Source organism: Kogia breviceps, chromosome 7 (assembly GCF_026419965.1).
Source record: "Kogia breviceps isolate mKogBre1 chromosome 7, mKogBre1 haplotype 1, whole genome shotgun sequence".
Lineage (NCBI taxonomy): Eukaryota > Metazoa > Chordata > Mammalia > Artiodactyla > Physeteridae > Kogia > Kogia breviceps.
Genome location: NC_081316.1, coordinates 73392988 through 73418945, shown reverse-complemented (window position 1 = coordinate 73418945; position 25958 = coordinate 73392988). Strand labels below are relative to the sequence as shown.

At 43.6% G+C, this 25958-nt stretch overlaps 1 protein-coding gene across 7 annotated transcripts in view; it reads left to right on the top strand.

Annotated features, from left to right (window-relative positions):
* Positions 1–25958, top strand: part of TEAD1 (TEA domain transcription factor 1) — a 263768-nt gene that overhangs the window by 178850 nt on the left and 58960 nt on the right. For 5 of the 7 annotated variants that reach the window (XM_067038586.1, XM_067038585.1, XM_059070177.2 and 2 more), the window contains 3 exons: positions 12478–12542; positions 14882–14944; positions 15034–15096. In XM_067038586.1, coding sequence (XP_066894687.1) covers positions 12478–12542; positions 14882–14944; positions 15034–15096 — 191 coding nt within the window. The remainder of the gene's footprint in view (positions 1–12477; positions 12543–14881; positions 14945–15033; positions 15097–25958) is intronic. The other 2 variants (XM_067038588.1, XM_067038587.1) reach the window with 1 other exon arrangement.

Here is a 25958-nt window from a genome sequence, read left to right as displayed (position 1 = left end):
GCTGACACAGTAGGTATTGTCTAGCTTTCTGTTATCTCACTTCGTCCCTACCTGTCATCCAATATTATTTCATTTAGCTTAACCCCCCAAGTTTCAGTCTCTTGGGTTTGAGTGCATTTTTTAAAATGTTGTTCTTTATGTTCTGGTTTCCATATTACTTTTAAAAGAATTACTAAGTGCCTAGACATTTAGAATTCTTTTTATCGAATACTGTGTTTTCTAAGCAGCAAGTAATCCTATGTGAGTGTCATTTGGATTTAATGCTTGCATAACTCACCTTTTGTATAGCTACTGCTGTATAACTTCAGAAGTTGATGCTTAATTCTTCTAATGATAGTTGTGTTTTTACACTGAGAACTAAATTCTGGAAATCAGTGGGAGACATGCTGTTTATTTTCTTTTTTCCTTTAGAATAATTTTTATTAAATCATAAATGTGCAACAGCTTCTTAACTCTACACACCCACAAAAGTTTTTTAGAGGAATAACATTATGTCTTATTCCACCATGATTCTGGCTGATAGCCTCCATAACCAGGGCTACCTAGAAAATTGCCACCTCTAGGTCCTCTTCCATAGCCATGATAGCTACCCCTGAATCCAGAACCACTTCCATATCCATCAGATCCTCTCTAAAGTTCCTTCCTGGTCCTGCTCCAAAATTTCCACCACTACCATGAGAATATACAAAACCAAAGTGGCCTCCTCTTCCACTTCTAGAACGTTGGACTTCTTGCATTTTAGGTTGAGACGGGGCCTTTCTTACTTCTGCATGATGAACGTTGATGGCACGGTTGGGACATTTAATGTAGTGCCTGGGGCTTCCCTGGTGGCGCAGTGGTTGAGAATCCGCCTGCCGATGCAGGAGACACAGGTTCGTGCCCTGGTCCGGGAAGATCCCACATGCCGCGGAGCAACTAAGCCCGTGAGCCATGGCCGCTGGGCCTGTGCGTCCGGAGCCTGTGCTCCGCAACGGGAGAGGCCACAACAGTGAGAGGCCCGCATACCGGAAAAAAAAAAAAAAAAAAAAAATGTAGTGCCTGCAGTCTACTCATAGAGGTAATTTTACAATCTGCCACAAATTATAATTTTGGCCTCATTTAGCCCTTAGCAAAAACCTAGTTCTTGCTATTTTATTCAAGGAAGAATCTATTCTAAATTAAAAGATTATTGTAGCAACTACGTAGTTTGCATGATGCCCTCTTAATATTCAGATATCACAATAAAGGGCTCCTTTTACTTAGAAACAGGTTTTATGGCCATATCATTTGCATGATTTAGGGTAATGAATGCAAAGATTTTGAGGACATTTTCAGTGTAGCATGGAAAAGATGTTCCATTTCTATAGCGTTAAAAGTAGAAGCATTGTAGGTTTATACTAGATGCCACGTGGTATGGTATCCTGGACAGAAACCGTGTATGTCAGTTCAAGTTATGAAAAAGTGGTCCAGAGAAGTGAAGCAAGTTTCCCATGTTCACACAGCTAATAAGTACATGTTCAAATTTCCCAGAGAAGGTCTAGGCAATGATACATCTGAGTCAAAAAAAAAAAAAAAAAAAAAAAAGTTTGCAGCAATGCCACTATTAAAGATTCTCCATTAAAGACCAGCAGTTTTTAGCACTTCAAATGTGTGGATTTCACACCTCTAAGGCCAAATAATTAATAAATAAACAGAGTGTTCTTACTAAAGTTTTTCATTAACATGAGTCTCCTGGGTTAATGTTGGATTACCTTTTTTTTGGACCAGGTCCATATTACTGTGGCATGTGGAGGTCATCAGGGGGAGAGAGGGGTGAGGAGGAAAAAAGCATGTGTTGGTCACACTTGAGCCAAGCTAGGAGCGCAGGACGAGAGTCTGGAGAATTGTGCCACCTCTCACTAAAATAGTTGTAACTGTAAAAGGGCCTACAGATTTCAGATGGTATTGACAATGCTGTTATCCAATTTAGGTACTCTTTTTTTTTTTTTTTTTTTTTTTCTGATTTTCTTCATATGAAAGAGGAGAGCTCATTCATTCTTTTTTTTTTTTTTTTTTTAATTGAAAACACTTATTGAGCACCTATTTAATAGATGCCAGATCTGGAGTCAGAACCAGATGGGTTCTGTCCATAGAGCAGCCACTATTCTAAGAGGGGACTGGATAGTCCTGTAGGTAAGTAATGGCAGTGTAGCAACAGCCGGGCTATCTGCTCAGTACATGAGCATACGAAGGAGAAACGACTAACTCAGTTTGGAAAGCTCCCAGATGTCGAGGAGGAAATGCTTCAGTTGGTGCTTACAGGGATAAATAGGAGTTTTGCTGGCAAAGGAGAAGAAGAAGAACATTTAAGGACAGTTGGTTACACAAAGGCATAGAGGTGTGGAAAAGCATAGCGATGGCTGAGGGAACTCTATGAAGCTACTATAGCAGTACAGGAATGGGCTGTTAGCCTTAGGTAACAAGCTGAGGAGTGTGTGTCTTTCTTATAATGGATGGGGACCTGTTGATGTAGGAAAGCAATGTAATCAGATGTGGGCATGAAAGAGGTGAATGCCCACAAGATGAATGGCAGGAACTGTCAGGACTGAACGCTCTCCTGAGAGGCTCTGGGTAGGGGGTCTACTTAGGTTGCCACTGGGGTCAACAAGGTTAGAGTCCATTAACCTCCTGTACACACCTTGAGTGTGTGGGACACAAAAATGCTGAAGATATAGAACCAACCTTTCAGAAGCTTGTGGTCTTTTATACAAGGAACTCTTACTAGAGCCAGAATGTGGGCAGTGCCCTGGCCCATGCAGAAGTAAAGTACTTTGGGCCCAGGGCAGCATGGGGAATCTGTGCTACTTCCCAGTCAGAGTCAAGCCACTTCCCTTCACCACACTTGTATATACAAGGTAGGTTTTTTTTTTTTTTTTTTTTTTTTGGTTTTTGTGGTACACGGACCTCTCACTGTTGTGGCCTCTCCCGTTGCGGAGCACAGGCTCCGGACGCACAGGCTCAGCGGCCATGGCTCACGGGCCCAGCCGCTCCGCGGCACGCGGCACGTGGGATCTTCCCGAACCGGGGCACGAACCCGTGTCCCCTGCATCGGCAGGCGGATTCTCAACCACTGCGCCACCAGGGAAGCCCTACAAGGCAGTTTTTTAAAAAATATATAAGTTTATTTATGTATTTACTTTTGGCTGCGTTGGGTCTATGTTGCTGCATGCGGGCTTTCTCTAGCTTCGGCGAGCGGGGGCTACTCTTCGTTGCAGTGTGCGGGCTTCTCATTGTGGTGGCTTCTCTTTGTTGTGGAGCACGGTCTCTAGGCGTGCAGGCTTCAGTAGTTCTGGCACGCGGGCTCAGTAGTTGTGGCTCGCGGGCTTAGTTGCTCTACAGCATGTGGGATCTTCCCAGACCAGGGATCAAACCTGTGTCCCCAGCATTGGCAGGCGAATTCTTAATCACTGTGCCACCAGGGAAGACCCAGGCAGTTTGTTTTTAACTCACAGTGTCTTTGGTTTCAGTTTGCTTTATAGTATTGTGGTCTTTCCCAGCCACTGGTCTGTGAGGTGAGCTCCAGGTGCCTGGCTCCCTGACTCACTCCTCTTCACACACTCCAAGCCTAGTGCATATTTCAGGCCTTTCATGGAGGTTTTGTGGAGGAAAGAGTATCTGAGCTGGACCTGGAAGGCTTTTGACTGGTGGTCTTGAGGGGTATTGTACTTGTGAGCAAAACCTTAGAATGGCAGGATGGTTCAGGGAACTGAAAGCTAGGTGTGCATTTTGATGGCAGTAAAATGGATTAAGGTGATGGTGGTGTGTCATGAAAAGAAAGTTAGGGCCAGACGGTGGGACCATACTGAATACTATACTAAAGGAGTTTGACCTTTAGACTATAGGCAGAAGGTCTTGAAGCAGTAGAGTGGCTCAACCAGGTGTGTTTCAAGTAGCTGTGTATAGGATGGATTAGAAAGAACAACTAGAGGTATAATGTAATTAAGGCTAGGTAGAGGATTTAAAAGGTGATTTTAGGGCTTCCCTGGTGGTGCAGTGGTTAAGAATCAGCCTGCCAATGCAGGGGACACGGGTTCGAGCCCCTGGTCTGGGAAGATCCCACATGCCCGCGGAGCAACTAAGACCGTGCTCCACAACTACTGAGCCTCCGCTCTAGAACCCACGAACCACAACTGCCGAAGCCTGTGCACCTAGAGCCTGTGATCTGCAACAAGAGAAGCCACCGCAATGAGAAGCCCAAGCACTGCAACGAAGAGTAGCACCCGCTCACCACAACTAGAGAAAGCCCACACGCAGCAACAAAGACCCAACGCAGCCCAAAATAAAATAAATAAAGTAAATAAAATTTTTTCTTAAAAGGTGATTGTGTAGCATCTCTTTATTGCTTCATACAGAATGAGCCATTAGAAAAATTTTCTTCATTTATATTCATTTTCCTTCTGGAAATAAATACAACAAAAAGAATTCTCTTCAACATGGAGGGATTGTTTGTATTCAATCCATAACATTAGACATTTTTACTTGCTCGTCTCTCTTTGACCCTTGTGGTCTTATGCAAATGTGTAGTTTGTTAGCTAAGATGAAGGAGACCACGGTGTTTTATGGAGCCATCACTTGATAATGTTATCAGCTGCCATTGACTGATGGGAACTCGGAGAAGGTGGGACTTGAGTTATTGCCAGGCGTTTTGAAGGGATTCAAGGAATAAGTTCTGACCAACCAGGGTTAACACAGCCTTCATCTGTGTATTCTTCCTTTTAAAGCTGTTCCTTGTAAGCCTCTGGGTGAGTGTAGACAGAGGATATTTATTTTAGAGACTTGCCAGTGTTCACCTTCTGAAGGCCGCCAGTTCATTTTGTAAGACTTCAGATGGGGAACATGCAGTACCAGCCCCTGGCAACCCAGAATGGGCTGCCTGGCCCATTCTGGTGATTTTCCATGTTGGTTGGTGCTGATTTTTGGTCAATGATTTATATTGGGGATTAACTGAGACACTGGTGTCCAAACTTCCTCTTTGGCAACAACACTCTGTGACCATTTCAAATGCTCTTTTTCGTGAGCCTTCCTTTACCCCCAGTCTAAGCCTTGTACCCCTCCCCCACTCTGGTTCTGCATCCCTCTCATTCAGTTATTCGTTCCATCAGTGTATATACTTCCTGAGGACCTGTATTCTTGGCACCGGGGGCACACTGATGAGTGAAAACACAAGGTCTCTGCTCCTCTGGAAATTCCTGTCTTTAGTTGGGGAGGCAGGTGTTCATCATGCAGTCATTCAGATAAATGGAACTTGGCAGCTCGGATGCGTGCCATGATTGAGAGGCGTGGAGAGGGGTAGGGTGACTTGAGTCCGTTCTCACGGGTGAGAGTCCTTCACAAATGTAAGCTCCCTGAAGGCAGAGATGGCATCTCTTTACCCCCAGAATCCTAGTATGTTGCTTGTGCCCTGTAGGTGTGGTGGGTATCTGACTAGTGGGTGACTGGCCAGCTTTGGTAGACCTCCTTTCTTTCCCAGTGTTGCTGGGGTGATGCAGCAGTGTGTGAGAAATGGCTAATTATTAACTGCTCACGGGTCAGTGAATGGTCTCTACTGCCTCCTCTGGCAGTATCCATAGATACAGACACCCCAGGTCTTCAGCAGGACACGTTCATTCAACATCCCCACTCTGTAGACCTCTCCCTAGCAGCTGACACTTGGTTCCTGCAGTGTACCGTACCCTACACCTGTGCCTTTTGGTTGTTGGCTTTCATATTCTAAGATACTTTTTCCTTTACATGAACCTCAGGTCATACAGAGAGGTCCAGAGCTAGAAAGTATTTTAACACCATCTTGTAGACTCTTACCCAAGAAAGTCCTTCATAAATCGCTCTCTCATTGGGCATTGCTGCTGGTGTTGGAGAACAGAATCATGCCTTGTGGTGTTGTTACCTCGTAGAAGACATCTTTCTTTGCTTCTTCTCACTGGGTCATCTTTTTCCAGTTTATGCTGATGATTCAGTGTTAAACTGGATTGTAGGGACATAGGAGCCTCTTTTCTGCTCCTGATGACAATTCATTCCATAAACATTGAGCTGATTGGGAAGGGAAGGCAGAGAAAAGATGAATATCGTTATTGGCTCTTTTTTTTTTTTTTTGGCCTCACCGTGTGGCTTGTGAGATCTTAGTTCCCTGACCAGGGACTGAACCCTGGGCCCTTGGCAGTGAAAACCCAGAGTCCTAACCACTGGACCACCGGGAAATTCCCTCATTGGTTCTTGTTCTTAGACTTTATGATCTGTTTGGAGCCATGACGTGTGCTGAAACGATCGAATATAAGGCAGAAGAGATACGAGCCAGCAGTAAATAGGCCAAGTTCAAGGGCTGTGGATGTTTAGGGAGAGGGGACCTGGCCTCTTCCAGCTGGAGAGCTCATGAAAGACAAGGCATTTGAGAGGTAGGCAGAATCCAGACAGGCAGCAATGGGCAAGGAGATGCAGGCCATGAAAGCAATTGTGTGTTCAGGTGCAGAGCTCAGACAGCTCAGGGTGTTAACAAGGAACAGCCTAATAGTGCCCTTGGGCCAAGTTAAGGCTTGTGAGGGGGTGCGGAAGACCATATGGCTACAACCATAGCATCAGTGCCTGTTTCATACAGCTTTGGTCTAGCAGTCAGAAGAAACTTGAGTTTTCTATCTGATTCTCATTCTTTTAACATGGGAAAAACCTGTGGGGGAATCCTCCCATGTCCGTCCCAGCAAAGAGAGGGCCAACAGAGGTTTCCTTAGAGGACACTAAAGCCCCTTCCCCAGGCCAGAGTATGTGTTATCCTTCAGACTGGCTGCAGCCAGGGAAGAGGAGGTTCCATTTGTTACTTCTTCCTTTGTGGCTCCCTGACTCCATTCAATTACAAAGTGGCTCTTACACTGTTAAAGCCGAGTGTCTCTGGGCTACAATTTCCAGCCACAGACCCTGCATTTGCTGTGCCTCAAACATGACCTTGAGGCCACATCCCATTACACACAAGCCCACAACAACGTTAACCAGTCTTCTCTCTGGGTAAGGCAAGCACAGTGCAAACTCCCTTTCTGTTGGAATCTCTCTCTCTCTATTGCCCCTTTAGCAGGAAATTTCACAGCAATCTGGGAGGCTGGAAAAGCCAACAATGGGCTCACTTTCAACTGTGTTATGTCATTTAGGAGAAAGGAAAAAGAAAATAAAAACTGGATCGCAGCGCTTAGGGAGGATCGCAGTATAAAAGCGACAGGTCAGGCTGTTTGCCTTTGCTGCTGCCTCTTGCCTGTGGGAAAAGCAAAGGCAACTGCAGCTGCTGCATGTCAGATTTAAAGAAGTGATAGGGTGTGCATTTCTAAAGGACATTCTATGCTTCAGAGAAGCTGTAGTATAATGACACTTAGTGGTGAAGTGTGACATTGCCACTCAGCTCTATAAGCTATTACAGGTATTTATAGAGAAGAATGAAGGAGATGATTCATGGATGCTGTGAATGTAGAACCTGGAGATTCCTGGGCTCAGAAGGAGAAAGTGTGCAGTGGTCAAGGGAGCTTGAGGGTCAGCATGCCTGGTTTTTAGGAGCCCCAGTTTCCTCTGTATATATATTCTAGAATCACTGCCTTTTTTTTTTTTTTTTTTTTTTTTGTGCTACACGGGCCTCTCACTGTAGTGGCCTCTCCCGTTGCAGAGCACAGGCTCCAGATGCACAGGCTCTGGACGCACAGGCTCACGGGCCCAGCCGCTCCGCGGCATGTGGGATCTTCCCGGACCGGGGCACGAACCCATGTCCCCTGCATCGGCAGGCGGATTCTCAACCACAGCGCCACCAGGGAAGCCTGTATATATATTCTAAAATGCTGCTTCCTCTGTGTAAAAGGGTCTTCAGCGTACCCCCTCCATTCTGCCTATCAAAATCAGTCTCATCACACTAGTTAATGATACGCACACTGAAGGATGCAGGGATGTTATCATGCTTGCCACTTATTTTGAAATGCAGCAACAACAAAATAAGATGGCTCGGTGGACGGGTAGAAGAATGGATATAGATGGAGTGACACGTAGTAAAGCAAATAAAGAAAAAGTGAAGGTAGGATCTGGGTGGTGGGTATATAGTGTATATATAGTGTTCACTGTGTATGTTGGAAAGTTTTTATAATGTTGGAGAAAATGCAATCTGTCTTTAAAGGCTAGCTTATATTCCAGTACTTTGGGGAAGGCTTTCTAGATTTCTGGAATTATTTGTAGCTGATTACCCACATATGTTACTAGAACCTCTTTCAGTTGCTGTCTGACACGTAGAGGTGATTTCCTCTATCTTAGCCCTTGTCTTGGACAGTGAACTCCTTGTGGGCAGCAGGCTAGGCTGTCTTTATATCCCTGATACACCAGACAGGCATCATGTAAGGCACAGGGAGAGATGGTACCCACATAACTGTAGGCATAGTTTAGGCATGTCATGATTAACTTTAAAGTTAACTTAGTTGAAAGTAACTTTTGTAATGTAAGGTTTACTGGATCAAGCACCACTGTATGTGTACATGTGTATTTTTTTTGGAAGTGAGAGTTAGAGAAATGAGGGTTAACATTTCTAATAACCAGTATTCTTCATGGCTGTGAAACAGAACTGTGTTGTATGGACCAGAGCCCCACTGCCAGTTACATCAGTGATGTTTTGGTGTCCCTGAGTTCCCTGTCCTTGATTAGAGAATTCTGTACCTTAGTGCCATGATTCAAATCCAAGGCTTTGAACTGTATGAATCCAGCCCGTTTGGAGGGCCATGCTATAGAAATATAAATAGGGCTCAGAACATCCTATCAAGGTTGCTAACAAGAATTCATTCAGAACCTAACAAAATAAGTACAACCCTAAGCACCCAAAAAGATATTCCAAAATCATTTGGAATGACATACTTGTTTCCTTAAAGGGTAAGCATATTATAATTCTGGGAAGATTTAGAATTGAATGTAGAAGTTTTTAATATAATCAGAGCCATAGTGTTAATATTTTTTATTTAAAGGATTTGTGCATGTGAGTACTTCAGTGTGCATATTTAAAATAATTTGGCACACATAACAGGTTAGCCTGTATTTCCAATTTAAAATATGCAATAAAGTAACAGACTTAGACTTGATTTTAGGGAGGGTTGAAGTCTTAACTAGATTTCTAAGCAATATTGGGGCATTTAAGAGAATTTATTAGGTTTCTAAGAGTTGTTTAAGGGGAGGTTTTGTAAGTTAAATCAAACAATTCTAATATTTAAAAGAATTAAATAAATTATAGATTATAAATACATAGTTTAAATGTTTGAAGGAGTTTAACTATGTTTGTAAAATGGACCAAACGTTAATCCAATGGCCCTTTGAAAGCGATTATAAAAATTATAGGATCTGTAAGTTGAACTGAAAACTTAAAAGATGAACTAGGGGACTTCCCTGGTGGCGCAGTGGTTGAGAATCCGCCTGCCGATGCAGGGGACACGGGTTCATGCCCCGATCCGGGAAGATCCCACATGCTGCGGAGCGGCTGGGCCCCGTGAGACAAGGCCACTGAGCCTGTGCGTCCGGAGCCTGTGCTCCGCAACGGGAGAGGCCACAACAGTGAGAGGCCTGCGTACCACACACAAAAAAAGATGAACTAGGGCATTTAAGGTTTTTTTTAAAATAACTAAACGAATGAAATAAACATTTCTAAAGCTGGGTAAACCTGACTAATGTTTTCTGTGCACAAAACCACCCTTACCGTCATTTAAAAAATTCACAAAAAATAAAGTGATTAACACTCTGCTTTGAGTTCACGGTAGATGCTTAGTGTTAGTGGAATTTGAATTTATAATTTGAATCAGCAATATTTCTTATGGCAAGGCAAAAAGAAACACATAGCAGCTTCAAGTTAATTACTCTTCATGGCTTGAAACATGGTATGAAAGAAAGAACACAGGCTTTTAAAAGAAAGGTAATCTTGCTCATGTAAAGAACCAGGGACATGAGAGTCATGACCAGCTTTCCATGAAATGATGTAGCGTAGCGCTCAGCACATAGTAGATGCTCAGTGAGGCCTTCTTGTAGAAGTAGTGGTCTTTAGAAGCATTTTAATCAAATTATGAGTTGACATTGTTTATGCTACTGCATAAACCACAGGATGCACAGTCAAACGTGGCTGTCCTAGGTACTGATCTCATTCATTCAACCAAATGCCATAAGAAATTAAAAACTGGTGATATAGGTTGTATGCCACTTGTATCAAGCTATTCTGTCTGCTTTCCTAGAAAATAAGCAAATGAGGGGGGCAGGAGACGTTTTTCCCATCTGGACAAGGTTCAGATGAAATTGCATGTAATTCAGAGCCCTGGATTTATTTCGTCCTGGCCACTCAGCTCTGAACAGGGTGCACAGTGAGGCCCTGAGCTGGAGGATGCTTGGCTCCGCTGCAGACATTGTCATTTAGGTCTGGCTTCTGGTAATTAGGCACTCCTAGCTGGGCTCTGCTGTCAGCCAGCCTTTGAGACAAATTGCAAAATCTGTACAACCATCTGAGAGATGGAGAAGTAGACCCGATGACACTACAGGGGATATTGGTAGTTCTCAAAAGTTGAAAGAGAATGCTTTGAGAAGCAATCCTCAAAACTGAATTTAGAGGTCCTTTTCCTATGGTTAAAGGGTAAGTTCGGTCACAGAATCAGGATCTGAGATTCAAAGACTGGAATGATAGGCTTAATCTAATGAGATGAAATGCGATAGAAATACACACAGCATTTTGTATTTGGATCTGAAAATCCCAACTACGCATGAAAAGACTGGGAACAGGGGTAGGGATATATCTGAGAATTAGGCCATATGAAAAAGACCTAAGAGTTCAAATTGACATCAGTTGACAGTATTGTGATTCCCCCCAAATCTAGTGCAGTGTTAGGCTGCATTAACAGAGGTGGAGTATTTAGGACCAGGGAGGTGACTACAGTTCTGGTCTCCAGGCTATGAAAGGAAACTAGACAAAGGATGGTCACAGGATGGGTATGGGAGTGTTCCAAAGCTTATCACAGATAACAAAGGAACAGGAAAGGTTTAGCCTGGATACAACTGCAGGAGGACCTGAAAGCTGTCAGTAATATCTGAAAGGCAGTCATGTGCATTAAGAACTAGCCTTGTTCTTATTCAGGGGAACAAAAAGAATCTGGGGATGAAAGTTACAGGAAGCCTCAAATAAGGAGGGTGTTTTAATTCTTCAGTATATTGTAAGATAGAATGGGCTACTTCCTTAATTCTAGAAGTGCTGGCTTACATAAGGACTTAGACTTTTAGGGGTAGGAAAGGATGACTCAGAAGTACTTCCCAGTCCCAAGATTCCACGATTCCCTTGCTTTCCAGTGACGACCATATCCTGCACTGTCCTAACACAGGCAGGTGGAGAACAGAGCCATAATTACAGGAATGTTCTAGGCAGCGATGGGAGAGGTTTTAGAATTCTCAGGCAAGATTCCCATAAAGACACTCTCACCAGGGCCGCCAGTTCTTTACTCTGCTGGGGAGGTCTGGGGCTTGTGGTACTCTGTCACCAGAGGCTGTGTTAGTTCCTCATTTATTCTTTCTGTGTGCCCAGCAGTGTGCTGCGTGCTTGGGAGACCTTGGGGAACAAGACAAAATCTCTTGCTGTCTTCAGCTATGCAGTATGTGTGAGGAGTAAGACAGCAAACAGAAATTAGACCACTAGATATACCATGATGATTATAGTGGCAGTTTGGACCCACGTGTCCCGTATGAGTACATTTATATTTCATGTAGTATTAGTAATACATTTCCCCACTTGGCTTTGGGGGTGTAGTTTCCCATTATATTATAGTTCAGGTCATCTCTTTGAGATTTCTCAGTCTCTTGGAGTAGGGACCGGGGGTACTTGTTTATACTTTAAGGCGTTTTCTTTCCCCCAGAGGTAATAAAGCTTGGAAAAGGTTGAGTCTTTTTTTTTTTTTTTTGGCGCTGACACTTTTGTGTATAGTTTGTTACTGGCACAGTGACTCCGTTTAGGAGGGGTGTCTGTCTTCATACTGTAGCTTCTTTTCGTTGTGTTTCCGTGGCCAGAGCAGTTCATCCTCTCGTGGCTCTTATGACTCTAACTGGAGTTAACTCTGAGTAGAAACCTGAGTGAGAAGGAATATGAAAAATAAGACTGGAACAGAACCAGGTCTTTATACTCCCACACTAATCCTTGTATTTGTTTTTTATACAAGTGGCCATCCGTTTAGGGACAAGCATGCAAACACAAAGGCACATTTTTAAAAGGCACATTTCCCTCCTCAATTGCTGACTGTAGTTCATAATTAAATTCCCTTCGTCCTAATTTCTCCTAGGAAATATTGTTTGCAAAAAATTGTCCTTTTTATTTTTCTAGCATTAATAAACTTACAGGTGCAACAAAAATTCCTGATTCTGAATTCTACTCTTAGCTTTTCCGAGGCTCCCCCTCCCCCGCCCCACCCCAAAGTAACCTACTTTATTGTAAATTCTTCTTTCTTTCAGGTAGGAATGAATTGATAGCCAGATACATCAAACTCAGGACAGGGAAGACGAGGACCAGAAAACAGGTAAAACAACCGACCTGGAAATTGTGCATGTTAGCGAATGGCCCAAGGAGGCATTTTGGCTGCAGTGGCTGTCTGTGCTTTGGCTCCTAGGAGCCCCCGATTGGAGTTCCCTGTAAGGACGTCAATGTTGTAGGTGTTTGAAATTGGCTCAGTTTTCACTGTTCATCATTTCAGTGACCTTTTATTATGTGGTCTCTGGAGTTCCTTCTATACACACATGGGAAAGTTTCACCACTAAGGACAGTATATGAACTGTTCCTGTACTGTATTGTAAAACTTAAATTTCTTTCCGAAACTGTGCATCTGCAAACATTGCAAAAGTTGCAGGTGCAGGTATACTTTGCAAGTCACGAAATTTTGAGATTTTGCTCATTGTAAAATCCTGGAACAATTACATATTAGTCATCATTTCAATGAAAAAGTAACACCAGCAGCCATGAGTATTGGCTGGAATATAAGGCTGAATGATGTGCGTCCAGGGAACTGTTGCTCCTTAAGCTATGGCTTTTTGTCAGTAGCTGCTGTGACTGAAATGAAGTTACAATACCTTTGTGCAGAGCAGGGTCAATTTTCCTCTGCCCTCTGTCAGCATTCTGGCGCTCCTCGTTCCTTCTGATATAAAGCAGCCCAAATCTCTGACCCAGTTCAGAACTGGAACGGATGAGAAATTAGTGTTTCACAAAAAAACAGAAAAAGAAAGAAATGGAAGGGGGGAAAACCATCAAACCAACCTCATGGGTGAGTTGTTAACCGAAAAAAATATATATGTATATTTTAATGTTGACCTATGCTGATTGAAATGGCATGGATTTTTACAACTATAATGAAACCAAAAGGCGAGCTCAACCGTGGTCTCGTTAAGCCTGAGCAGCAGATTCCAGTCCTCTGCTCAGTGATGAGTTGTTTTCCTGAGTGTTTATGACGGGGAGAGCTTTCCCCAGGAACGCTCCTGTGCCCCAGCCGGGAGCCCACTGCTGAGTCAGCACAGAGGCAGGTGGCCTCCTGCCATTGCTCAGAGGCAGGGCATTGTCTGTTCGGTGGATATTCCCCCCACTGTGGCCCTCTGCAAGTCAGAGAATCACATCAGAACAAAATTCTGGTGAAAACAAGTGAAAGCAGGAACAGGGTGGAGAGGTGAAGAGGATGGGGGAGTTCCTGCTTCTCCGTACTTTAAAAATAAAATGCAGAAGCAAATTGAAACTCGAAGACAAAGTTAGAGCTAAGAGGTTCATTTGTTATCATAAATCCTGTTTTTAGGGTGGCTAGAGTGTTTGAAATCAAGTAATGGCCTCACAGTCGCTGAACTTCTAAATGGGAGGTTCAAAATTTCCGAAACAGACAAATCTAATTCCCAGCATACTGAAAGTGCTGGACCTGGGCTGTCTGCTGGTCTGTGAGCTCTGGTCATGTGCCCAACCCCTTCACTGGGGGGACACTTCTAAATTTAACCAAATCCTGCTGAAAAAGATGCAAATTTGTTTACCCAGTGGAATCATTGTGTTTCAGAAGCCGGGCTTGGCTTGGTTTCCATACCCCGGCATCCTGGGGATGTTTTTAGGCGGCAGTTGGTGATACCTCTCCAATGTGAATTTGTTGTTCAGCAAATCCGTGTGGTTTTTCAACCCAGATTTTTAACAGGATGGCTGGCTGGCTGTATTCACACTTTTCGCTCTGTAATAATATGCAAATCCACTTGGCGCCCAGTCAATACCCAAAAGAGTGGAAGGATTAAAGATATTTATAAGGGGGAAAAAAAAAAAGCTCTGCTAACTGGGTCTTTCCATTTCTCTTTGAGATCTAATTTACATGTCAGTATTATTTTAACATTTGCTACAGAATCCAGAGCTCTTAATGAGATCAGAATACAACCTACAGCTTCAGCTTTTTGATTCTGCGGAATGTGCTAATTTATGGATAGTCTCTTCTAAATTGAGAAAAAGGGATTTTCCCTCCTGATACTGAGAAGCTATAAATATTTTCATTTACCTCTACTCCCACCTTTTTAATTTTATAAAGAAAACAACCCCACTCTCCCCCTCTCATCCCGTGCCCGCCCGTGATTTCTCCTGGGTGAGAAAACTAAGATTAGCTTCAACTTTCATCCTGACTCCAGTCACTGCAGTGATGACCCAGTCTGAAAAGCTTAGAGCAGCGCTGGGGGCTTGGTGTCTGGCTGGGACTGTGTATTCCTAACTGCAGAGCTTTGTTGAGATGCAAATAACCTTCCCCCACCCCCCCACCCCAAAACCCTCCCAAGGAGTAGCGATTTTATATTTGATTTCCTTTTTTTGTTTTGTTTTGTTTTGTTTTGTTTCCCCTCATAAACCCGAACAATGTAGGTGTCTAGTCATATACAGGTCTTAGCAAGAAAGAAAGTTCGAGAAATTCAAGCCGCCATTAAGGTACGTCTGGCTTGCCCAGTTGTAGGGGGCTTTTCATCTCCATGGTTACAGGCTTTTCCTTTGTTTTCCTCCCTTCCCCTACCCTGCAGGTGTCTAGTCACATTCAGGTTCTTGCCAGAAGGAAATCTCGTGATTTTCATTCCAAGCTAAAGGTATGCGCTTTCCTGCTTTTTGGCTTGTGGTTGCTATGCATCTCACTTCCTGTTTTCCATGGTGACTGGTGAATGCCTGGTGCTGGGATTCTGGTAACCTAGTTTCCTCGCATGTGAGAGCTGTTTACATTTCTTTGTGTCTAATCTCTCTGTTTCTGTACTAGCCTCACATTAAGCTCAGAGAGAGAGAGAGAGAGGGAGAGAGAGTGTAGTGTGTGTGTGTGTGTGTGTGTGTGTGTGTGTGTGTGTGTGTGTGTGTGTGTGTGTGTGTGTCCCTAATAACAATGCAAATGCAGCAGAGAGCTGGTCTTGATAACTTTTCAGCACAGAAACATGATTTTTTTTTACCCTTCAAATATCCACCAAGCAGCCCTGAGCTAGGAGAGGGAAAAAAAAGTCAAAGAGATGCAAAGTTGGTGTAGAAATTATAAATGAATCATTTCCAAGTGGCCATCATGAAATTACTTTGAAAAAAATTCAGAAATTATTTTAATTTGTGCTTTTGATGTATTTTCAGTACTTATGAAAAATACATCTTCTTCATGTAATTTTTCATGTGTTCTTCCAACAGAGAGTATTTTCTGCCAGATTTCTTCCACATTGCTTAATGTTTTTTAAGTGTGTGGCTTTGTGAATTAAAAAAGAAATTTGAGGTGAGGGCTTAAAAAAAGATAGGTCTTAGAGATGGGAAAGCTCTTGATCAAATCCACGTTTACAATTCCGTATATACGTGAGTTTATTATTATTTTATGTACATGTGCCTCCTTTTCCGGTCTTTTAAAATATATTTCATAGCAAAAACAGAGGCATGGACGACTTAAAAATGCAAGTTCTCCCTATTTTCTCCCCTTCCAAAACTTGCAGTAAAGCATACACGACTTTTTTTCCTCCATAATGCCCTATTTGAGAAATGCAAAGGGATTATAGTTTGCATGGAGGAGTTTTACTTTATAATAAAAATGAATCTGTAGTCCATATTGTTGTCTTTCCCACAGGCCTGTCTTTGGTTCTGTTCTGATTTTTTCCCCCATACATTAAGTAAATTTGTGTTTTTGTTCTAAACTAAAGGACAAAGTGTAATTTCACAGCCCCAAGTGGTGAACACTGGGACCCTTCCCAAAGGCCTCCAACATTTTTTATGCAAACGAAGCTGACTGGGGAATAGATCTAGCGACCAGGAAGGTGCATTTGGGGTGCCCTCTGCAGTGGGCAGCATGCTGGCTCGCTCGCTCACACATGTGGCTGATGGTGGCTGGCTTTTAGTTGCACTGGCTGAGCAGTTGGAAGACTAAAATAACTTCGTAGCTCCTGCTTTTTAACCAAAGGTGCAGTCCTTTCTATGTGGATGTAACTACCCCAGTGTTTGCTCAAGTTCTCACTCTGTTTCTAGTTTCTCTAACGGATTAATGATGTACAAAGAAGTTTACAGACATCAATTTTGTGTTTCCATCTGTGATGTTATGAATTGTTATATTTCTGCACTGTGTGGTTCCTGTATGCTCACCAGGGCACATGGCTCTGGACCAAAAGCCCTGTAAGTGGTGCATAAAGCTCTCCGGGTCAGAGGGGAACCCCATGGGATTCCACAAGCACTCTTTTTCTCTCTTGGTGACTTTACAAATTTTCCTCAATGGAAACAGTTTTGCCATTACCTTATACATACCAACACACAGTCGTGTTTGTGTTTGTTCTTAAAAAAAGACTTCCCCCCACTTTCGTCCAGCCCTGGACCACTCTCCTCTGGGGCAGGCACGAAGAAGAGGCAGAAACAGAGGCAGTGGGGTAGCAACTGGCTCGGCATTTCATCTCCAAGAACCACCTCCATCTTCTTACAGTTCCTTTCCTTCCTCCTTACCTCATTATTCTTGGAAAAATGGAGGCCTTTGTTCTTCCCATCAGCTAATACCAGTCGAGTGTTCCAGGCATGGCGCTTATCACAGTGGGCAGTTAACAACCAATCCTCTATTCACAGAGCTGGCCGTGGAAATGGGAATGTGAAATATAGGGCACTGTAGGATAAGTGTTCGCAGAAAGAGCCAACGTTAAATGTGTAGGCAATCCCAGAGACGAGCTGTGTGGACAATGTGCTGCTGAGTTTGGGGATGAAAGACAGGAGTTAGTGCAGTGCAGAGCCTCTTGTGTGTTCTCTCATGTAAGCTCACTACAAAGTGAGTTCCATTCTTCGGATTTTTAGGAGTAACAGGGATCCAAAGGTTTAATTAACTCACCAAAAGCCATCCAGCATAGGAGGTGGCTAAATCAGGATTTGAACTTTCTGAGTCCTAAACCACTGCTCTTCCAGACAGGGTTTGCTGTGGCGGAGACTGAAGTAGATTTCAAGCGCTAGGCTTCTCATCAGTACACGCTGTAGATGACCTGTCACCACCCCTTACGCCCCTTTGGACCTGGGCGTGCAGGCCTTGCTTCCCACAGTCCCTCAGCCACTACATTTTAGAAGTAAGATGATTTTTAAACTTTGAGCCATTGGTCAAGATGTGGGCCTAATTTGGGATTGATGGTCATCAGTATCTCGGGGTGATGTGTTCCTAGCTGCAGAGCTGCTGCGTCCCCACTCAGAGGGAGTTAGGACAGTTGAGGAGAATAAGGCTGGCTGCCACCTGCCTGCAGAGATGCTGCTGCCTTCACCTCCCACAGGTGTTTTATGTTAAAGATACCCTCCTTAACCTTCCTACCAGCCATTACCAGGAAACGGGCTCAGGCCCCTTGGCCTGGTAGGAGGATAGAACTCCTCTCTGTGTCTGTGCTTTCTTGTTCAGCTCTGGAGTCTAACATCCTCGGGAGGAGGCAGGGGTGAGCATCCTCGCCGAGTTCCTTGTGGGGTCAGGCTGATAGCCTCTGGCTTCTTGGCCTCCCACATGGGCTAATGAGATAAACTCACTACAGAAGTTGAAGTCATCTCAGTACACAGCAAGGATAGCTTCTGGGCCAGGGGTAGGGGTGGCAGGGAGTATCCAGACTCACAACAGGTGCCGTGCTTTGTCTGAGACGACGCAGCATGACTTCCTGGAGGAGATAGCTATTGACTGGCCATCTCCGGACCTGTCCTTGCTGTGCCTTTCCAGCTGGGCTTCTCGCCATTTCTCCACATGCTCTGAAGTCAAAGGATTTCTGTTCTCTGGGGTGGACAGAGGCCTGTAGCCCTCTGTGAAGACTGAAGCCAAGTTTCATTTCCCTGTTCTCCCTCGGAGTTTGAAAAAGTAGTTTGCTCACACCTGGGGCCAGGGCCAGGGTCAGGGCCAGGTGTGGCTTCCGATAGCACCCTCTTGCCTGTGAGCCTCTCTTCACTTTCCCGGCAAGGGTGCAGGAGAATTCTTGAGGCTAGTGGTTTTCCAGCCTTTTTTAAGCAGCAAAACTCACATTTCAGATTGAAATCTTACTCGAAATTTTCCATATATAAAAGAGTAAAAGCTGTTGTATTTAAAGCTCACGCTCTCTCATCTTTCGCAGTGGCCTCTTCGGCTGGTTCTGTTGAATAAGGTTTGAAAACCCACACTGCTTTAGGCAGAAGGAAAAGGAAATGCCCGCCTCTCAGCCGTGCCTCTGGCCTTTATGGGACAGCTAGGGGGTCCCACTTAAAGACCACATTTTCTAAGTTCCGTAGCCTGTTCTGCCATATCCTTCTGAAGAAAACAGGCTTGAGAGAGTGGTTATTCTCATGTCACGGTTGTGGATGAGTCATCCTATAGCTCTAGAAGTCACGCTCTTGAAAATCTGTTAGGATGAGTTTCAAAGGTCAGCTTTATGCTTCTGCTAAATGCATTGGTTCTCAAGGGTACTTGTTTGTGAGCCAGATCACCCCCAAATGTGTGGATTTTAATTTCTGTTTAGAACAAAATTGTTTTAGTAAAGTTTAAGATTTCTGTGTAGATTTGAACTTTAAAAGTGCAGAAATGATTACTTAATTCAGTCCAGTAATGGTTCCATTGAGAAGCCATGTGTTCTAGACCCTTGAGTAGATGTTGGGCATAGAGAGTAGAATACACAAGAGTCTCTGTTTTGGGGGAACACTCATCCTTTCTGTTTTTTTTGGCCACATTTGGGGAAAATACAAGATTCCCAGTGGATTGTCCCCAGCTACGGGGCTCTGCAGTAGAAGTTTAACAGAGCAGTGCAGAGACCACGCAGTGAAAAGGATGATGAATTCTGAGTGTGGGGGAATTAAAGAAAGCCCAATGGAGGGTGTTCCATTAGAACTAAGCGTAGAGGAAGGTAGAGAATTTCCACAGATAATGGGGGTGGGGGGTTTGGGGGAACCATGAAGAACACCATCTAGCGGGAGGCATGGAATGAGGAATGAGATTGGAGGGGGGTGAGGTTCATCTGAGGAGCATGGGAGCACGCAGGGTTCGTTCACAGTTATACTTTGGAAAGATCCCTCCAACCATTTTTAGAGGATAGCGAGGAGTGAGGCAAAGCTGGAGGCAGGGAGGCTAATTCAGGGCCTGCTCTAAGAGGCCAAGGGAGAAAGATGTGGGCCTGGACCAGGGGCCGACCAAGCACTCCTGGGGCCCTGCTCCGTGGCTCTTATCTGTTCTTACTGTCATCCTCAGCTGGTCCCACTCCACTCCAATCTGATTGCTGCATACTCTTTCTTGCTCATTGTTTTTAAAGAGTGAATTATGTTAAAAAGTTCTCTTCTTACTAAGTCTGAAAACTGTACACTGAAACTTTTCAAAGGCAGCATTTAAAACTTAGGTTATTAAAGGCCGGGTTCTCTTAAAGTAATGGCCATTAACTGAGAGTGTACATCAAAATTAACTATGAAGTTTTTGTGGCTAAATTTTAAATACAACGAAAAGTAAGTACAGAGAATGACATATTAAGCATTCATGTTTGCACTATCCAGAAATGATTATTTTCATTATATTTCCTTTAAGGTTTTTTTTTTTTCTTTTAACTAAAAGAAATCAAATGGCAAAACATTATTCTTACCTTTTCTAATTTCCTCTACCTACTGTCTTTCCTCAACCAATTTCAGCCCCCCCACCATCAGTGTCTTTCCTTGACGTTTAGTATTTCCCTGAGAAAATCAAATCCAGTGAAAACTATCTCTTCTCCTTTGGCCCTTATCCTAAAACTAATCTAGATTTTTACCCATTGTTTACTATGAACTTGTGCTAAAGCCATTGGCACCAACCTGAGACTTCTTCTCTATAGTTTATCCTGGCCTGAGCTAGGATAGACTTGGCCAACAATTTGGGATGGCCTTAGACACAGACTGCAACCACAGGAGAAAGAAGCAAGGGGCAAGAAAAACTAGAGGATAGTTGAAGAGGTCAAGGAACCATGTGAGGAGACCAAGAACCATAAGCAGGGAGACTGGGGCAGTAGGGAAAAGGGTGAAGGGCCAGCAGAGTGCAGGTGAGGTTCAGAAGCCCTAAGATGGATTGGAATTGCAAGGCATTTGTGGCCAGAGTGCCAGAATATTGGACATCAAATATATACTTTTTTTTTTTCCTTGACTAAAATGTCTAAAAGACAAATTAGAGTGTGATAACCACTGGTCTAGAAGAGTCATTTCTCGGTGATGGGAGGACCACATGTTTGGCCCCTTCAGGTGCCTGGTTCTAGTTAGGATCCGTGCAGTTACAGCATGCAGGTGGCTACATGCATTGAGGAATTCCACAGATGCTGACTCAGAAATCTCCCTTGGACCTTGTGTCACCAGCTGAGTCTACAGCAGTGTTACCCATGCCGGTTTCATGTGTTATCTTCCATCTCCCCATCTCTCCTAGTTTATCCCCTCATTGGAATCTGCAGTTGAGCAGTGAGAGGCAGCAGCCTGTCTAAGAAGACTTTGTGTGGTACAGACTGAGGCCTGGCCTGCAACTTTAGACATGATTCTGTACTTTGAATTATTTCAATCACCATTAATTCATCAAAAGGTCATTAACCGTTGGTTTTTTTTAAGCTCCAGGGATTTATTATCCCAGCATGTAGAAAGACTGCAGAAATGTTCTCCGTGTGCTATAAACAGTCTCTTCTTTCCTACTCAGAGTTCCTACTTAGAGTTTCCTGTTCTGAGTCTCTATATGTTCGTTTGTCCTGGGAGGTTGTCCAGTCCCTGCCCAGAGGCCTCCTTTCCCTGATAGCAGCAAAAAGGTGGTCCTTTATTTGCTGGCTTCAGAGACTTGTGAGAGCTGTAGCCAAGCTCTGCAGGCCACCACCACACTGTGGACTGTCCTCATCTTTGTGAACTGTCCTCATCTTCCCCTGAAGGTGGACCAGGCCGCCTCCGGTTTGGGGTGTACTTTGGTGAGTGCATGAGTCCAGACAGTGCTAAGAGTAAAGGAAGTCTTTGTTCTGCCCTAACCTCAGCAGGAATACATCTTCTGCAATAGACGTATTCATGTCAAGCTCTGGATTGTATTGAAGAAAAGCCTGTACTTGCTGACATTGCATCATCCCAGTAGAGCAGAAAAAAGCCTGAGCTTCTCTGATTGTGTCCAGTCGTTGGTGACTAATTTACGAGCTCCATGTGCTCCCCGGGGCCATTTTCTTCATTCTCGCTCTGGTGGCCTTTGTGATTTGATTTCTGAGCAGGCCATTCTTTCCAACCTGCCATTCCTTCCAGTAAGCAGAGAGCTTAAAGTTCAAATTGTTGATTTAATTCTCTTGAGGAGTTCAAGAACTTTGCTGGGGCTTTGCTGCATCTATACTGCTGAATCCTGGCTGTGTCACCACTGATTCGATCCAGGAATGGGCCTGTCCATGGGGAAGAAGTGCTACACTTCATCCAGTGGTGCTCCCCAAGGCCTTCTGAGCCCCTTTGCTCATTCAGGCATTGACTGTCAGCAGTACACAAGGCAAAAGAAGCCCGAAACAACCACCTTCTTTGTCTCAGCGCCAGCACCAAGACACTTGGCTTTGCTGCAGGATTTGGGAAATGATACACCGCCTTTCCTGGCATCTCCCAATCTTCAAGGAGTTCTTTTGCATTCATGACATGTACTCTTTCTCCTCAGCAATATTTTCATTACCTTTTTAAAAAATTTAACTGGGTTAAAACCAAGACTGGAGGCAGTTAATTTCTTGTGCTTGGATGTGATGGAATTAGAACCTCTCATCAACAGTGTGATGATACAGAACTTACAGTGTAAACTAGGGGACTGAATACATTTACCTTTCTATGTCAGCTGAGCCAGGTCTGGATTTTCTCTTTAAGGACCACAGAAACAGCCTCATTCTACATTTTTATCCCTTCCTAGGGAAATCCCATTGTTAACTGACCTCCAGTATAGACAGTGCTCAATCACATTGAGTCCAGAGATTATGTACTCAGGACCAGGGCTCCTAAGCATTTCAGCTCTCGAGCGACTTGAGCCTGGATGGTCGGTCATGTGGGCCCCATAGATGGCACATCCACAGAATGGCAAGGCTGTGGCACTGTATGCTCAGAGTGGTTGATGCAGTTCTCAAAGCACTCCTGAAGGTGGGTGTTGTCCTCACATTGCAAGTGAGGATGCAGAGGCTTGCAGTGGCGAAGGGGCTCACCCAGGGTCACAAGTCTGAATTGGATCCCAGGGCTGTCTGGCACCACAGCCCAAAAGCCCTTCACGTGTTGTCATGCTGCCTCCTTACAGAGTGCTCGCTGGCGGAGGATGAGGGCTCATTTGCCCTAACTCGCGGTGCTTTTGCATTGTCTCCCTCAACCGAGCCCTATTCTCATTGTGTCTGCCTGTTTGAATGAAATAGAGAAGATGAGTAGTGGGAGCTGGTAGTTTCTGGCTTTTCAAGGGAGATTTGCCTCCTGCCTCTTACTGTCCCCCACGGGGAAAGGGGCTAAAGTTAGTGGGTGCCTTCTCCCCAACACCGAGACCTGGCATTAGCAGGTCTTCCTGCTAATGCCTGCTGATGCTTCCTGCTAAAGCCTGCTTCCCAGGCTTCCTGGTAGAGAGTCATCAGGCACACCTACAAATCACAGATCCTTGTCTGCAATCCTTGATGATGCTGAGCCCCACATGAGAATTAAAGGAAACACTGTTGACAATTATAAAATACTAAATATAGAACAGGACATTTAAAAATGGACAATGGTAAAAGCCTTGAAAATTTTTTCTTTGATGTGAATGGAGTTTTTGGCATTTGGAAATACAATAAGATGAATTAATTGCTACTCATTACATAGCAAGTTAGGAGAAGCATGAATGGGCCTTCTCTCCTTGGCATTAGCCATTGCCCGCCCAAAATAGGCCCTTTTGTATTTACTCCTGCTTTCACTAATAATAAGCAAATTAGAGATCATGGCTAGAAAAATTCAAGTGCCCTCCATTCTTTCTCCAAGCCATCATAGACTCTTACGATGTTTATCTGCTTAAGGGCTACTGCTAATAATTGCAGAGGTCATGTGAATCCACATAGTGCAAGATTAGAAACAACATCTGCAGAATTACTTCTTAGGAAAGTATCCTGTTTTGTCTTTTTCTGAAAAAGTGATTTTGCAAGCAAATCGCTATCTTTCCTCTCATGTGTTATATTTTTATATTGTTGAGAGAAGTATATTTGGAGAAAAACACTTAATAGCTATCAAAAGTTTTTGAATCCATGGTCTTTTTTTTGACTGTACATATTTTTCCTGATGTATTGGTGGGCTTCCATATGAAGAAATTAGATTGGAGTCTTTAAAATTCTGCAATGATGGCCCCTGAATAAGCAGGAGTATATTGATTTAGTACGCTGTTCATTCAGATTTCATATGTAGCCACTATAATACAGTACATGCAAGCATGTGCCATTTTATATTATCTTTAAAATGTGTTTATGGTTAATGCCTAAAAATTATGAGATAATTGATTCCCCAGAATATTTAAAAGCTCAGAAAACAGAGGGGGCAACAAGGGTCCCTCACTTTCCAGAGACTGATTCGTAAATTGTCCTTGAGTTTGAAGAGCGCACCACTCCAGCCATGTACGTCTGTGATAGGCTGCCTTCCTGTCATGGATATTACATGAAGACATTTTCCAAACATTGGTCAGCTGATCCCAGAGTTGTAGTGGCAGCCTTGCTCTGCTTCATGAAATATGAAAGCCTGTTTACTTAGTAACAATAACAGTTTGAAAGGCTTCAGGCTGAGAAGTTTATGTCTGCCATGGCCTGCTGGACCCCACGTGGCAGAGGTAGTGGGGCCGTTGACAGCCCGGTATGCCAGGAATGGGGGCAGGAAGAGAGTCGAGTGGGTACTGAGACGTGCACCCTGCCTTGGTGTGCTTCGTCTGCCCTCAGTCTCAGGTCACATGGGCTGTTTGTTCTTAGCACTCCATCAACAGTCTTAGACCCATGTTTCCTGCTCCATAAATATTTTCCACATTCCAGGTTGTGGGCTTGAGTTTGGGTTTGGTTGGATAAGGGAGATATGCCTTTTCTTTCCCCACTTCGGCCTTTTATGGCCTCATTCTTTATAATCTTAGGAATAGAAGGGCTTAAAATCATTTAAAAGGAGTGAATATGAAGTTGTCCAAGCTTTTTCCTAGGACACATTTTTCCTCGTGCATGCTTGTATGTACACACGCATACACTCAGTATTTCCTGTAATCTAAGACATCATAGACAATAACTCAGTATTGACTTAGTAACAGTTTTTCAAGATAAAACTGTGATCATCCTTTGTAAATCTCTTCCACATCTCAGATATATTAGTGTGAAAACATCTTAGAATAAAATTAATGTGGTGTACAAAACATAGCATATATTTTTGATTTTACTTAAGCTACTGTTGTTTGGGTGGATTAGTGGCACCCCCCCACCCCCCTTTATTCTGGGAGTAGGTGGTGCTGATAGAGTGGAATGTTTAAAAATCCAGGATATTAGACTAGAATGACACAGAGAAGCCATTTACTCAGTTCTGACACTGAGAGTTATAACTTCTTCAAAGCCAGGCATGTATCTCTAGGCTGAAAATGACAATTTAGAGATCCTTCCATTGAAATCTCTCAGCTCGGTGTCCTTCTGTACTCCCATTTCAGCATTAGTAGGCCTACAGCCAGTCTCTCAGTTCTGATTTCAAGATCTCCCTGGTGGTGCTTATTATCTGCAGGGTTACTTTAGATTTTAAACAAAAAATTTTAATCTTAATTTTCCATCGTATATCATAGATAGACGGGAGATGTTATAAAATTAAATGAGTACTCAGAATGTCACCACTACAAAAAGTAGGAAATAACTGATGTAGACATTTTAGTCCGTTTGTAGAAAATTGCCGATTCTCAAATAGGTAGGTCAAGTGCAGAAAGAACCTCTACTTGAGATAAAATTTCCTCTCTGCACTTGGCTTTCTCTCTGTTAGGACAGGTGGCCAAGAACTGCCCAAATTTTATCATCCTGCTGTCTTTTCACTAGTGGTTTTTCAGCTATATGTATTAAGATGTATTTGCTTATAATGGATGTCAAACTCACAGCTATGAATACTTTTAGAATCAGAAGACGTTTAGAAAATAAAGTACAACTCTTTCCTTTGTAGTTGAAGAAAATCAGAGTGTTAGGCGATTTGCCCAAGGTAATACAGCCCATTAATGTCAGGTGGAGGGCAGGTTTGGAACCCGGTCTCCAGACTCCCCAGCACATACGCCTTTTACTAGCACAGAGCAAGTTGTTGTGCTCGAAGCAATTGATTTGCTCCTCTGCTTGAACTTCTGTTTTCATTTGGGTACCGGGTGGAATGCTGGGTAATAAGAGAGTCAAACCTGACTTTATTTAACAAAAGAAAAAGACCGTATTCTGAAGTGTCTGGAGCTATGTGACATAAACAGCAAAGGTGGTGACCTTTCTCCTTTCCTCATTGACTGATTACCCTGTTAGAAAAGTATTAAACTTTCGTGAACGTTTTGAAGAACTTTTCAATCAGC